The 16668-nt window shown below is 41.7% G+C and overlaps 1 protein-coding gene across 1 annotated transcript in view; it reads left to right on the top strand.

Moving 5' to 3' along the window:
- Nucleotides 1–16668, top strand: part of TTC21B (tetratricopeptide repeat domain 21B) — a 146495-nt gene that overhangs the window by 60094 nt on the left and 69733 nt on the right. Inside the window, exons 10-15 of the mRNA XM_082260063.1 lie at nt 2075–2172; nt 5334–5534; nt 8140–8269; nt 9835–9992; nt 14955–15179; nt 15746–15984. Of these exons, the coding sequence (XP_082116189.1) occupies nt 2075–2172; nt 5334–5534; nt 8140–8269; nt 9835–9992; nt 14955–15179; nt 15746–15984 (1051 nt within the window). The remainder of the gene's footprint in view (nt 1–2074; nt 2173–5333; nt 5535–8139; nt 8270–9834; nt 9993–14954; nt 15180–15745; nt 15985–16668) is intronic.

Genomic DNA, 16668 nt, shown 5'->3' with positions numbered 1-16668 from the left:
AAACCCCTGTCAGTTATTGCTGTCTGTGTCCCCCTTTAGGGTGATTCACTCGCTCGTATTTGTCCTGTTTACCATAATCATTGAAAGTTAATGTAAAAGAAATCCCATATTTTGGGTTGTCCCCAGAAATGTAATAGAGGGAAAATTTTCCAATGGTTACACTAGTTCTGGGGGGGCCCAAGGGATTCCCTTAATTTGTAGGGATTTCCTCTCCATTACGGTTTTGGTTATGAAACAGGAAGTGGGGAAAAATCTCCACAATAGGATAGAGATGGCAGAAAAAAAATCCCTTCCTATATAAAAAATAAAAAAAAAAAGTTTTGCTATAGTTCTACTTAAGATAACAGAATAGATAAATAATGGTAAATAAAATCAAACAACCCACTGATATGATCATTTGCATTAAGTGAGTACCTAGCTGACAGGATTGTGTGGCCAAAGTTTCTCACCTACACATGGTGATGGATTTCAGTGTTTATGACTGATATGGGGGAAAACAAACCTTTTGTTTTCCCAGAATCTTGATACATTCTGTTCTGGGTCCTGGAGCTCAGAGGCTTTGTAGAGCTGTGGGTGTGATAAAGCCTTCATTACTCATTCCACATCTTATCTGGTAGTCAGACCTCATTATTAGTCTCAACTGTGCACAGACCTTTATATATGGGTGCCGATGGATGCTCAGCGGCATCTCTCACTCTTTCTGCTGTGGGAGCCTGCTGCTGGGTTAACCACTTAAGCCCCGGAAGATTTTACCCCCTTCCTGACCCGACCAGGGGGTATTTTGCGATTCGGCACTGCGTGATTTTAACGGACAATTGCGTGGTCGTGCGACGCTGTACCTAAACAAATTTGACGTCCTTTTTTCCCCACAAACAGAGCTTTCTTTTGGTGGTATTTGATCACCTGTGCGATTTTTTGATCATGCACTATAAACAAAAACAGAGCTTCAATTTTGCAAAAATAACAATATTTTTCACATTTTTTTATATGAAATTCCCAAAAAAATGTAAAAATCAAAATTTTTTAACATTTTCGGCCAATTTGTTTTATGCTACATATGTTTGGTAAAAAAAATTGCAGAAAGCGTATTTTGATTGGTTTGCACAAAAGTTATCGCGTTTACTAACAAAGGGAAAGATTTTTGTCATTTTTGTTGTTTTTTTTTTTTTAACGCGTAATGGCGGCGATCTGCGATTTTTTTTTTTTTTTTTTTTTTTTTTGCGGGACTGCGACATTACGGGGGGACAGATCGGACCCTTGACTGACATTTTTGACACTTTTGGGGTTACCAGTGACATTTCTACAGTAATCAGTGCTATACATATGCACTGTTACTGTAAAATGACACTGGTAGTGAAGGGGTTAACTTTTTTTGAGAGGGAGGGGTGGTGTGTGTCCCTAGGGGCGTGTTTCTTACTGTGATTGGCTGTGGCTTGAGCTGTAGAAACAGTGATCAACGGTCCTACATAGTAGAACCGTATTATCACTATTCCTACACAGGGGAGAATGACAGGCGGCTTGTTTACATCAGCCGCCTGCCTTTCTCCCTCTCCACCCGACGATCGCGAGTGACAAGCGGACATCGGGTCCGCCGGTCACATGCGCAGGGGAGTGTGCCTCCGGCGGCGCACGCCCGCTCCCCAGAGCCTCACAGGCTAGCGACGTACCCATACGTCAATTTGCCGGTGAAGGGCTGACCGCCGCAGTATATGTACTTGCGGCGGTCGGCAAGTGGTTAAAAGTCTGAGTGCAGACAGAACACTAAAAAGGTACATTTGTTGCCTGCTTGTTTTGGGGAAACCCATCATGAAGCATTCTGTTCATCAGACGTTGACCTGAGATTAGTTAGTAACCCAACAAGACGAGCATGTTTTGTATGCTTTATGCTGTGGACTTGCTGTACAAATCCCTCCTGCAATAAAACAGTTTGTTTACTGTCTTGCTGGATAAAAGAGCAGGTTATCTTCTGTCTTATGCATGGTTTACTGCTGCCAATACCAGTTAAATCTGTCCCCCTTACTATATTTAATAATCACATACATGGAAAATAAGATCTTTTTTTTATGTCTAATAGGCATCATTCGGTGTCAAATAATTGAAGGACAGCTGCAAGATGCTGATCAGCAGTTGGAATTCCTCATGGAGATCCAGCAGTCTATTGGAAAGTCCGGGGTAAGTTACCATTGAAAGACACTGTGGGGTTGATTTACTAAAACTGGAGAGTGAAAAATCTGGTGCAGCTCTGCATTGTGGCCAATCCACTTCTAACTTCAAATTGTTCAATTAAAGTTTGACAAAACAAACTGGAAGCTGATTGGTTTCTATGCAGAGCTGCACCAGATTTTGTACTATCAAATTTTAGTAAATCACCCCTTTGCCAGCTTTTTCTGTTTGCGCATCAAGATTTGTACACAAGACAATTATTCATTGAAAACTTTCATCTGAATATTAGTTTGTAGGTTTTTTTTTTTTTTGTTGATAACTATTGTTTTGGTCCACTCTAGGATGTAGTACATAAATTAGAGCAAAATAAAAAATTCCCCTAAGGTATGGGACTTTAATGGCAATAACCAGACCTTGAGTAGTGAGTATATTTCAATAAATTTATTATTATACAGAAAAATTGTAAAAGTTCAGTTCAAAAGAATAACGATTTATAAACAACACTTTAAAATAACAAGCGGCCATGTGTTACGTCTATTGGACTGGAGGTGGCTGAGACTTCCAAAGGTGACCAGACTCGTTTCGGTCAATCGCCTTTTTCAACGGTCAGATAGGAACGGATCTCAGACACATAGAATAGTCCTAGACGAATAAGGCCACAACTATTAAAAACAAGCAGGTTAAACCTGCATCCAATAGGAATGCTGTGCTCCTGACAAGGTCACCTATCACTTTGCCACGGTGGAGGATATGCAAAAAACTTTTCCACAATAAGGAAAAAGCAGAGAGACACAGAGATCAAAAAGGGCTGCAAAACAGCGTAATGTAGTTGCACAGCAGGAATGGCTGCGCCCAGCCAAAATGTTCCCACAAGGATCCCAAAGATCAGTTCAGGAAGGAGGCGTTGTATTATATGTATCACCCTATTGAAATCCCAACGGATGTAAATTGGTATCGTATAGGAGCATTGAGGTTGAAAAATCCCTTGGTCTCAAGTGAAGAGTGTGCAATGGCGGCCCGCACGAACCTAAATTAATACATAATACATAAATTAATACAATCCTAGCATTTATCATTAAAGCTCAACTCCAGGCATAGGGATTGGTTTATTGAAGGCAAATACACTGTGCATTGCAAGTGCACTTGCTCTAGATCTTAGTAAATGAGGGAAAGCTCTGCTGATTTCTATCATCCAATCATGTGCAAGCAAAAAATGCTGTTTTTTTTTTTTTCCTTGCATGTGATTGGGTATTTTTTTGCAAAGGGAAGATTTACCCCATTTACTAAGCCCTGGCACAACTGCAATTGCAGTTCACAGTATATTTACCTTCAGCAAATCAACCCCATAGTGTTTTTGTTAATATTTAACCACTTTACCACCGGAGGATTTTGCTGTCTTCCGTCCAGGCCACTTTTTGCGATTCGGCGCTGTGCGAATTTAACTGACAATTGCGCAGTCGTGCGACGCCGTACCCAAACGAAATTTACGTCCTTTTTTTCCCACAAACAGAGCTTTCTTTTGGTGGTATTTGATCACCTGTGCGATTTTTACTTTTTGCGCTATAAACAAAAAAAGAGCGTTTATTTTGAAAAAATAACAATATTTTTAACATTTTTTTATATGAAATTCCCCCCAAAAAAATGTAAAAATCTAATTTTTTTTAAATTTTTGGCCAATTTGTTTTCTGCTACCTATGTTTGGTAAAAGAAATCGCAATAAGCGTATTTTGATTGGTTTGCGCAAAAGTTATTGCGTTTACTAACTAAGGGAAAGATTTCTGTCATTTTTGGTGGTGTTTTTTTTTTTAACGCGTAATGGCGGCGATCTGCGATTTTTTTTTTTGCGGGACTGCGACATTGCGGCGGACAGATCGGACCCTTGACTGACATTTTTGACACTTTTGGGGGTACCAGCGACATTACTACAGTAATCAGTGCTATATATATGCACTGTTACTGTAAAAATGACACTGGCAGGGAAGGGGTTAATTTTATTGGAGAGGGAGGGGTTAATGTATGCCTGGTGCTTACTGACGTGTGGGGGGGGAGGTGACTAAGTGACAGAAGGACAGATCGGATGTCCAGCTATGCTGAACACTCCGATCTGTCAGTCCCTGTCACTATGGAGATCCGCCCGCTCTGTTTACACAGGCGGGCGGATCTCCTCACTCGATTCCCTGACGATCGGGGCAGAGCAGCGGCGATCGCCGCTGCTCCTCCCCTGGCCCGACTCCCGCTGTGACTGAACACAGCGGGAGCGAGCCTCCGGCGGCGCGCGAGCGCCGCCCACAAGGGGCGGAGTCCAGCGACGTAGGTCTACGTCGCTGGACGGGATCGTGCCACATTGCCGCAGTAGCAGCAATGTGAGCAGGGCGGAAGTGGTTAAAAACCTTTTAATATTTTCTGTGACTCATTTAATCCATAACTGATTTTCTTACCTAAATAACCCCCACTGAGCTGGTACGTGGTACTTCCGGCTGCACGGTGCATTGTCACAGATTCCATGAACACCAGTTCTGGTATTGTCTTTGCCCTTCCCTGTGCTTTTCCACTCTTTGTACTTTCCAGCACCAGCTCAGTGGGGGGGGGGGGGGGCGGCATTAGAAACAGCTTTTTAAAAGTATAACTAAAGGCAAAACTTTTTGTCTTCTCTTTGGACAGAGTGGGGATGGATTAGAACCCCTGTCAGGTTTTTATTGCTGTCTGTGCCCCCGTTGGGGAGATTCCCCCTCTCTATTTGTTACATAGTTACATAGTTTGTGAGCTTGAAAAAAGACATCAGTCCATCCAGTTCAACCTATGATGTGTGTGTGTGTTTTGTTTACCATTCTCGCCAAAAGTGAAAGAAAAGTCCAAATTTTGGGTTGTCACCAGAATGGTAATAGAGGGAAATTCTTCCAATGGGGACACTAGTTCTGGTAACAAACAGGGATTCATTCTCTCTAGAGGGATTTACTCTAATTTCCTGCTTTGGCTAAAGGACAGTAAGCGAAAGGAGACTACCCAATGGGACAGAGATGGCAAAAAACAAACTGACAGACTGAAAGGGCGTATATCCCTCCCTTACTCTTTTCAAAATGAAAAAGAAAGTTTTGCTTTTAGTTCTACTTTAAGTAAAAAAAAACACTTATGCGGATTATTATATTTTCTTCCTGTTTTTCTTTGTGCAGGAACTTTGTTACTTACGCGCCCTCATGGCTATGAAGAAGCAGAAAAAGCAGGAAGAAGTTATTAATTTGTTGAACGATGTTTTAGACAGTCACTTCAATTCACTTCAAGGGCTGCCGCTCGGTATTCAGTATTTTGAGAGACTTAACCCAGATTTCTTGCTGGAAATTATAAGGGCATATCTCAATTTCTGTCCTAATCAGGTAGCTATTAATTCTGTATTGGTAAAATGCATTTTGAGACTATTATAGTATGTAGTCCTATGAAATCAAATGCCCCCAAACCTGGTTCAGTTCATGTGCCATCTTAAATGGAAAACTTCAGTTAATAATTATGTAAAGGTGGATTTCCTGTTTTTAGGAGAAATTTAATTAGAATCACAATTTGGATATGACTAATATTATATAATCAACAGCTGATAATAAAATGCAGTGAGGCACAGGCAGGCAGGACTGTGCACACTGCATATTTGTCACCTAGGTTTCTCACATACACATGGTGAGGGGCTCCGGGATTTATGGCTGATGAGGAGAAAATAAACTTTTTCCTGAATCTTAAGGTTCTGTACAGGGTCATGAAGCCTTTTTTAAATATTTGGGTGGGAATAATCCTGCACCCCTAGGTCCACTTCTTACCTGGTAGACAGGTCTCTTTATAAGTCTCAATTGTCCACACATGCATTCTTTCTGCTGTGGGAGCCTGCTGCTGGGTAAAAAGTCTGAGTACTAATAGAACACCGAAAAGGTACATGTGCTGCTTGTTCATTTTGGGAAACCCGTCAGGAGGTGACCTGTTAGTCAGCAGCTAACCTTGAGTTTAGTTAGCCAGTGGAGCAGATGACTTGCTCGTTTTATTCTATGAACTTGCTTTACAAAGCCCCCTGTGTTAAAAATGTGTTTATTTTCTTTTTTTACTGAATAACAGTGCAGGACAAACCTGCGTGGACTGTTCCTGGATGTCCCTGGTTACCGTTGCTAATAACAGTTTAGCATATTCCCCTTAAAATAGTTATTTGTACAGGTAGACAGCAAAGGACTAGTCACCAGTATTGACTGTGGTCTCTCTGTAGCTGATCTTTCTCCCATTACTGACTTATCATGCCTTGTTCTCCCCTGTGTGTCGAGATGGAAGCAACCACCTTGGTAGAGGCAGGGCTTTGCTTCCTCCTGTCGGAGCCTCCAGCAAGGACAACAGTGAGCAGCACCAAATTTAACTCCAAATCTCCCAGGACTTGCAGTCAGAGTCATGAGTGCCTTAGATCTCAAACTGTATAAAGTGTACTGTTAATTTTTGGAAAAAATTTCAGACATAAGTTACCTTTTTCAGGTACTGTTCAGACACAATTGGCATTTCTAAATGTTCAATATAACATAGCAAATGTTCACTTTTTGAGTTTGGTTTCAATGTAAGCTGTTAAACAAAGGCTAGCCTTTGGCTACATATATTAGTAGCAGAGGTTCCAAAAAGGAATTTAACCACTTCCCGCCCACCCACTGTCAAATGACAGCGGAGCGGAGTGGTGCAGCTTTCATTCTGGGACGATGTCATATGATGGCGCCCCAGAACTGATCATCAGTGCCCTGAGTACCGTAAATCCCCAGCAGTGCCCATCATTGACACCAATCAGTGCCCATTAGTAACACCAATCACTGCCCATCAGTGACCCCAATTAGTGCCACCTTTCAGTGCCCATCGGTGCGGCATGTTAGTGCCTCCTCACCCGTGCCACCTCATCAGTGCAGTCTATCAGTGCCGCCTCATCAGCGCACATCAGTGAAGGAGAAAAATTACTTATTAAGAAGATTTACTGACACAAAGCAGTGATTAAATACCACCTATTTGTGTGAAAAAAATGATTAAAATGTAATTTGGGTACAGTGTTGCATGACCGTGCAATTGTCATTCAAAGTGTGACAGAGCTGAAAGCTAAACATTGGCCTAGGCAGGAAGGGAATGAAAGTGCCCAGTAGGCAAGCGGTAAGAGCCCGTTCACTCCATATTGTACTGCATTAATGCATACTGTGCAGTATATGCTGTGTTAACATGGCTTATTCATTTTGTATTGTCTGGGACACAGGAGAGATCACTCTAATACACTATTTTTTCATTTGTTTTGTTGCAGTGTAGGGCGGATGTTAGATATGTTTGTTGAGCAGTCATTGAAAATGAATGACAGCACTCCCATAACACTGCAGTGCGCTTATACTTTGTATACCACAGCACGCTATGTGTAATTAGGCCCTTAAAGTGGAATTCCGGCCTATTTTGCAACCTTAGTGATTCCTGGAGTGCTCGCTATGCTGATCAACAGTTGGGCATTTTCAATTTTTTTGGAGGGGTCCCTTACCTTATTTTCAGGGCATTTTTGATTGTACTTCCTCCTTCTCCCACCTCTGTGGCCACGGCCACCGACATCACTTCCGCCTTTGCATTGCATCCTGGGAGCTGTTTGTCATCACTCCCAGGAGGCTGGATTTAGGAAGAACTCCCAGAACACTCACTAGAATCAGGGAGAAGGACACAGCAGATTACACTGCGGCTTCAGATGCCCACATCCAAGATGGCCGCACCCAGACAGCATTTTGATTTGGACTAAAATCCAATACTGTACACCTTGTAAGTATGAGAATAGCAGTTCTGTAAAGGGCGATGGATTAGTATTATAGGGGTATTCTTAGTTCAAAAAGGTATTCGAGGCCAGAATTCCGCTTTAATGATAGTCTGAAAATATGCTGAGACCCTAAAACAATTGCGCTGAATGTTTGTTGATTGAACCTGAGTAATGTGAACTGTCTTTATCTACTTCAGCCTCCCATTCCAGGCCAGCCAGCATCCCCTCTATTAAAGCACTGTGCCTCTGTTCTAGAGACTGTAGTGAAGGTGGCTCCAGGCCTTCAGCAAGCTGTCTTTTTGATAGCAAAAGTGAAATATTTAACAGGTATGTTCAATAATAGTAGAGATTTTGTTCATATTGATAACATTTCTGCTGTTCTAACATTTTTTTTAGGGCTTTTTTGTACTCCTACTGCCCCCTACAGAAGGATTGAGCATTGGCAAACAAACCTGTAGGGCAGCCCAGAGTATAACCCCTCCTATTATAAGCATGCCTCAGTTTTTGATGATCGGTATGAGCTGCCTAGGGATGGTGGATTGAGAAGCCAGGGTGCCTTTCCAGATCCCATTCAGGAAGACAAATGGGGATTTGGTTTTTCTGAAAGAGGTAGTTGCTGAGAGATAGACATACACAGTAGCACCACATCAAAACAATTGAGAGAAATTTTATTTTTTGATGAACTAAACAAAAGGATGGGAGAAACATGTGGAAGACAAAATGGTCATATTCCACTAGGGAGTATTGGCAGTAGACTATGGCTCCTCAAGGGTACGCTCATTTGACAAGGATTTGAGCAACTCAGGGTCAGTCTTTGCAGTTGATTGCTCAGAATCTGTAAATCTAAACAAACTTGTGAGCATTGTGATTAAATAACTGGGTAAACTGGGTAATAAGGTGTTGCATGGCCATATTAAAAACATTAGCCTAGAGACCAGAGCTCCCAGCTAAACCTACACAGAGCCAAGGAGGACTCCAAAGAGGAAGGATACTCTAGTTGCAGAGGGCATCGTGATTTCTGGCTGCAAAGGTCAGCACCATTAGAAAGCGGGTGCAAGCAACCCCCAACCTGTTCGTAGAAATTGAGCTGATTGCACCCGCTAGAGTGAAACTGTCCCCTCCAAGAGCCCTTCCCACTGTGTCTAGAATTATACCTGTTGCAGCTAAGAGGCAGACACCTACAAAATGTAGGCAGATGGTATCAGGGGAGGTCTGCACCTGAGGGTCTGATAGCCAGAGGTGACCAGAATTAATTTAGGTGGGCAGCAAGGACATCAAAGTTTCACAAGGCTCTGTGCAACCGACGCAGCAGGGAGATGCTTCCTCAACGCAGTATGGTGGGAAACAGATGCGGAGCATGATCATGCAATACCCAGCCAGTAGATGATGTCAGGTCTCTGTCCAGTAGTGTTAACCTCATCCACGGCAAAATCAGCAGGAAACAGCGATCATTGGCACCCAGCGATCATTTAAAAATGGTGGCGCTCTTGGTAATCAAAGCAGCCAACCTCCGCATGATGCGAGCATTCAGAGACAGAGTAAGTGCAGAGATAACAATATCCCCTTTGGACCTGACAAGCGATCTGCAACTGACTTAACCAGAATTGATCATGGAAAGTGCCCTGTACAAAACCCAGTGCAGGCCACTTCTAGGCTAGCTCCACATCAGTCAGTCCAGGGGGTTCAGATGCAATACAATCCAAAAGCCAGGCTCATAACCAGTGTGCCAGATAGCTGCATCAGTGTTGTAGTGAAGAAGCTAGTTATTCTCAGTGTTTTTTTTTTTTTTTTTTAAATGGATAGCTGGAAACTGCAAACTAAAGAATACATGAACTCCTTACATACAGTATCCCAGTCCTTGTTGTTCTTTAACATACATTTTATTTTTAAAGGTGAAGTTGAAGCAGCACAGAGTAATCTTCAACATTGTCTTGAACATAACCCTTCATATGCTGATGCTCACCTCCTGATGGCTCAGGTGTACTTGTCCCAGGACAATCTAAAACTGTGTTCACAATCACTGGAGCTCTGCTTGAGCTATAGTTTTGAGGTGAGTTGTGGAAATTATTATTGGAAACTTAGATAATATGTTCAGGTCATACACCTTCCAAAGGTCATTAGGAGCCCTGAAGTCTATCCAGCTCTAACAAGCAAATACTGACTACAGCTCCTAAGTTGCTACTTGTTGCCACCTCCTTGCACTAATATGCTTCATTATTGATCCATCACTGTAATGAGTGGCCTCACTGACAAATAGTAAAGGGGTGCTGAGAATCACTGCGGAAACTGAAGTCGATATTGCATCCAATTTACTGGGCATTAGGGCTTCCAGGTGCCCTGGAAGGTACATCCGTACAAATGCAGGCAGCTTTGGTTGTCTGATTTAAATATACAAAGCACACCAACATTCATGTAAGAATGCACATGCCTCTTGTATCTATACAAAGTTACTGAGGTTGAAAAAAGACACCAGTCCACTTTTGATGAGTGTGTGTGTGTGTTTGCTGTCAATAGTACATTGTATACCCCTGTATTTTGTGGTCGTTAAGGTGTCCATCTAATAGTTTTTTTGAAACTATCGATGCTCCCTGCTGATACCGCTGCTTGTGGAAGAGAATTCCACATCCTTACCGCTCTGAGGGTAAAGAACCCTTTACACAGTTTAAGGTTAAACCGCTTCTCTTCTAATTTTAGTGAATGCCTGTATGTCCTTTTATATTCCCTTTCGCTGAAAAGTTTATTCCCTATGTTAGTGTTGCCAGTATAGGATTTGTACATTGATATCATGTCCCCTCTCAAGTGTCTCCTCTCCAGAGAGAATAAGTTCAATGCTTGTAGTCTTTCCTCATAGCTGAAGTCCTCCATCCCCTTTATTAGCTTTGTTACCCTTCTCAGGACTTTCTCCAGTTTCAGCACATCCTTCCTGAGGACCGGTGGCCAGAACTGGACAACATACTCAAGATGTGGGCCAATCAGAGTATTGTAGAGTGGGAGAATTATTGTTTTATCTCTAAAGTAAATACCCTTTTTTATACATGCCAGTATTCTATTGGCTTTGCTTGAAGCTTGGCATTGCATGCCATTGCTGAGCTTGTCGTCTACTAGGACCCCCAGGTCCTTTTCCATCTTAGATCCCCCCAGAGGTTCTCCCTAGTGCGTTCGTATTTCTGGCACCCAAATGCATTACCTTACATTTTCCAACATTAACCACTTTAATACAGGGCACTTCCCTCCCTTCCTGCCCAGGCCAATTTTCCCCTTTTAGCGCTGTTGCATTTTGAATGACAATTGCGCGGTCATGCAACACTGTACCTACACCAAATGTATGTCTTTTTCCCCCCACAAATAGAGCTTTCTTTTGGTGGTATTTGATCACCTCTGCGTTTTTTCCTTTTTGCTAAACAAATAAAAAAAGACCGAAAAGTTTGAAAAAAAAAAAAAGTTTTTTTTGTTTATGTTATACAATTTTGTAAATAAATAAGTTTTTTCCTGCACTGATGAGACTGCACTGACAGGCACTGATGAGGAGGCACTGATGGGGTGGCACTGATATGCGGCACTGATAGGCACTGATATGTGGCACTGATAGATAGCACAGATATGCAGCATTGGTGGGCACTGATAGGCACTGATAGGTGGCACTGATGGGCACTGATAGGTGGCACTGATGGGCACTGATAGGCGGCACTGATGGGCGGCACTGATCGGCACTGACGGGCGGCACTGATGGGCACTAATGGGCACTGATAGGCGGCACTGGTGGGCAATAATGGGCACTGGTGGGCGACACTAAAGGATGGCAATGATGGGCACTTGTGGGCAGCACTGACAGGGAGGGCACTGGTGGGCAGCACTGATGGGGAGGGCAATGGGGGGCTCCCTGATTGCCATCCCTGGTGGCCATAGTGGGCATCCCTGGGGTCATAGTGGGCATCCCTGGTGGATCTAGTGGCATCCCCCCCCGAGGGTCTGCACTGGTAATCAATGATCTGATTACCAGTGCCGACCCCCCCCCCCCCCCCCTGTCAGGGGAGCCGCCGATCGGCGCTCCTTCCTATTTACTATGTGACCAGCCGTGATTGGACACGGCTGATCACATGGTAAAGAGCCTCCGTCAGAGGCTCTTTACCGAGATCGGAGATGCAGGGTGTCAGACTGACACCTCGCATCACCGATCGCCGCTCTGCGCGCCCCCGGGGGGCGCCCAGAGCTGTGTTATCCTGCCGCCGTCATATGACGTCCGGTCAGGATAACACAACCACATTCCCGCCGTCATTTTGTAATAGGGTGGGCGGGAAGTGGTTAAACCTCATTTGCCATGTGGTTGCCCACCTCATTATTTTGTTCAGGTCTTCTTGTAAGGTTTTCACTTTCTATGTAGAATTTATTGCCCTGCTTAATTTAGTATTGTCTGCAAATATGGAAATTGAGCTGTTTATCCCATCTTCTATATCGTTTATGAATAAATTAAACAGGATTGGTCCCAGGACAGATCCTTGGGGGACCCCACTCTCCACACCTGACCATTCAGAGTACTCCCCATTTATCACCACCCCCTGTACTCACCCTATGGTCCATACCGACATACCTTAGTTTGTACAGTAAACGTTTATGGGGAACTGTATCAAATGCCTTTGCAAAATCCAGATACACCACATCCACAGGCCTTCCTTTATCTAGATGGCAGCTCACGTCTTCATAGAAGGTTAATAGATTGGTCTGGCAAGAGCAATTTTTTTTTTTAGTTCCCAGGGATATATCTCGGCCCTTTTTTAAATATTGGTCTCCAATCAGCTGGTACCATTCCTGTCAGTAGACTGTCCATAAAAATTAGGAACAATGGTCTGGCTATCACCTGGCTGAGTTCCTTAAGGACCCTCGGTGCAAGTCCTGGTGACTTATTTATGTTAAGTTTTTAGAGTCTAGTTCTGAGTCTGTCTTCTGGTAACCATGAGGGTGCTTCCTGGGACGTGTTATTAACATGACAGTCTAGGTTACTGTATACCCCCAATTCTTTTGTTCAGACTGAGGAGACAAATTTATTTAGAACCTTTGCCTTCTCTCTGTCCTTTATAGCCAGATTCCCTTCATCGTCCTTTATGGGGCCAATATGTTCTGTCCACACTTTCTTACTATTTAGATACCTAAAGAATTTTTTGTCTTTTTTTTTTTTTTTTACTTCCGCTATGTGCCTTTTCTGTTCTATCTTAGCCGCCTTGACTGCACTCTTACATTTCTTAGTGCATTCTTTGTAATGTTGGAATGCTGCCAATGACCCCCCAGCCTTGTATTTTTTAAGGCCTTTTCTTTTGTTTTTATATGCTTTTTTAAGTTGGAGTTTAACCACCCAGGGTTTATTTTAGCTCTTTTTAATGTATTCCCCGTTGGAATGCACTGGCCAATACTTTTATTTAGTATTTTCTTAAAGCACACTCCCATTTTTCCTCAATGTTCTTTGTCCCTAGGATTCTATCCCATTTAATAACGTCTAGCAAAGAGCACAGTTTAGGGAAGTTGGCTCTTATGAAATTCAGTGTCCTTGTATTACCCTTGTGTTTCCTTTTTCTGTGGTTTATACTGAAACAAATCGACCTATGGTCACTGTTACTCAAGTTGCCCCGTATTTCTTCATCCGCGATCCAGTCTGTTTTGTTGGTAATCAGTAGGTCTAGTAACGCATTGTTTCTCGTTGGTGCGTTCACCATCTGACCCATGAAATTATCCTGTAAAACATTTAGGAAATGGCGAGCCTTAGACGAATGCGTGGTTCCTTCTGCCCAGTCTACATCTGGATAATTAAAATCCCCTATTATAATGAGATTTCCCATCCTTGCTGCCATTCCAAGCTGTGATAGGAGATTGGCCTCCCCCCTCCTCCTTCTGGTCGGGGGGCCTATAGCATATGCACAATATTACTTTTCCCATAGTACCGTCCCTTTGAAGCTCTACCCATAAGGATTCCACCTCCTCCCACTCCACTTTAATATGTCTAATTCAGTCCAATTCACCTGCCACCATAATCTTATAGCCCCAAAATGGAATTGTCAGCCAGTGGTGATTCTGTATTATAGCTCACTCAGAAAAATAGCCACCACACCAGCAGATATGAGCCTCAAAACTTATTTTTTTAGGTTGAATTATAAAGTGTATAAATGAAAATTACTTATCTCATTCGTACAGTACAGACACACAAACTTTTTTCTTAGACCATGGCTTATATGCCACTACCTTCATGTGATTGGACACTGGCAAAGCTTTGCCGGGTACAACCCTAGTATATTCATATAGCCTTGCCCACTATATATAGTCCTGCTTTTGTTTGGCTCCAGTTATTTTGACAGTGTGCTTAGGTTATGGATCCGTTCTGCTTTTGTTTTCTTCTTGTATATATTCTACGTTTTTTTCTTTTCTAAAAAAAAATTATACTGACAATGATACAAGGATCTGACTGCTTGTTGCCTTATGGCTCAGTAGCGGTTGCCAGATCTTTTACCCATTTTGGGAACCGTACCTAGAATCTTCTTTCCTTGCACTTTACATTTATTGACTTTATAATTGATGTTCATCTCTATTGGTGTGCTGGCTAAATTTCTAAATTTGCCTATATGTCTGCCTGCAGTTAGCAGCTTTCGGATGTGCACAGGTTCACTTTAAGCGATTATAAAGGCAGAATGTTTTTTCTTAATGCATTCTATGCATTAAGGTAAAAAACCTTCTGGGTGCAGACCAGAATGAACAATCATGATTTTTTTTTTTCTCCATTTTCTCCATGTAGCTGTAGCCTATATAAGCAACATATTACAAGTTACATTTCTGTAAAAGGAATCTGTGGTTGTTAAATAAGGTCAGTGTATGTAATGTGTTCTTTGGATTATCTTCACCATTTCTTACCTTTTTTTTTTTTTTTTAATCCCTGTAAATATTCTCAGATGAATGACCTTAGAAAAAAGGGAAATTTTTAATTCACCTGACTTCAGATGATATCAGTGAAATGGCACTTCTTTTCTTACAGATACGTGAGTATCCATTATACAATCTCCTGAAAGCACAGACCCAGAAACGGATGGGAGATGTTCAAGAAGCCATTAAAACACTACAGATGGCAATGAACTTACCTGGAATGAAGAAAGGAAGCACTACAGCAAAGTCAAAGGGAAGAAAAGTGGAGATCAGTGCCAGTGACAGGGTGTCCATTTTCCTGGAGCTTGTAGATGCTCATCGTATAAATGGTGAACAGGTAAAGGAGGAATAAAGCTTTTGTAAATGCAATTTAAAAAAAATTCTGTTCTGTGTTTCCCCCTATAGCAAGCGCATTACGCGCTGACAAAATTAATTTAAATCCTTTGTGGCTGTTGAGAAATATATATGATTTTTTTTTTCAGTTTTAAATGTTTAAGAAAACCTAACAGGCTCACTGTAAGGCCAAAAGAAGAAAAAGACAGGAGTATTCACCATACACTCAAGTAGTGGCTTTGTTTTTGTTATTTATTTTGGAAGGGTAAATTTGAATTATTAGTCTTTTTTTGATATGTGGGAACAGGATTTGGTCATATAATTCAATTGAAGTTTATTTTTCACAATTCCGTTTTTACTTCTATAATACAAACATTTGAGTTTTCTCATTGGCCATAGAGGTTAGTCAGACACTTGCTTCCTTTTTTCTGAGCGGCAGTGGAAATGACAGGTAGAAGCTCTCACTTATTCCCTTTTAAAAGTTTTCCTATGTGAGGACCTATATGCTGCCTGATATTATGTTTACTTAATAACCTTTCTTTTTTGCTATTTCTGTACATGTATCTAAAGCATGAGGCAGCAAAGGTATTACAAGATGCTATCAATGAATTTACTGGAACAACGGAAGAACTGCGTCTCATGATTGCGAATGCGGAGCTGGCTCTGACAAATGGCGATGTGGAACAAGCATTATCCATGCTTCGAAATGTCTTTCCAGAGCAGCCTTACTTTGTACAGGCCAAGGAGAAAATGGCTGATATTTATCTGCAGCACAGAAAAGATAAGAAGCTATATGTCAGCTGCTACAGGTAAAATACTCTAATTTTAACATTTTTTTTCTGGGCTAGATTTACCGTCTACGTCACTTCTACTCACAAAGGAATATGCAAAAAAAAAAAAAATTAACAAATAGAATGATCGTAAAGGGTAACTCCACTTTGGTGGGGGAAAAAATAGCAAATAATGAAAAAAGAATATAGCGTATACAATTGTGACACGTAATTGAGTGTTATTAGAATTTAAGATACGTCAGATTTTAGGCATCCCCTGAAACAAAAATGTTGTTTTTGGTGAGATAATTCCAATAGGAACACTTCTAAAGGGATGCAGGCCCAACTATTTTCCTCATTAGTGAGCTCTGCAGCTGCACAGCTGACTGATAATTATGAAACCACTCCAATTAGACCTACTCAGCACATAGGAACAAGTAGTGATTTATTCAAAATAACAAAAGGTAGGAATCTGCAACAAAGGTTGTTATAATCCTTACAATGTACATGGATCACCCAGAGGGGAATGTTTTTTTCTCAACAAAAGTGGAGTTCCGCTTTAAAGTGATTGTAAAACAACTTATTCAGTTAAAAAAAAAAAAAAAAAAGGTAAAACATTTGTTTATAGCAATAAAAAAAAAAAATATTATTCCCTTTTTTTTTTTATAAGTAATCACATACCTTTTGTGCTCAGCTGCATAAGAGCTGGAGGAGGAGAAGCAG

This window comes from Pelophylax lessonae (assembly GCF_965119305.1).
Source record: "Pelophylax lessonae genome assembly, chromosome: 6".
NCBI lineage: Eukaryota > Metazoa > Chordata > Amphibia > Anura > Ranidae > Pelophylax > Pelophylax lessonae.
Note: the sequence above shows the minus strand (reverse complement) of the source record. Positions and strands in the feature narration are given on the sequence as shown.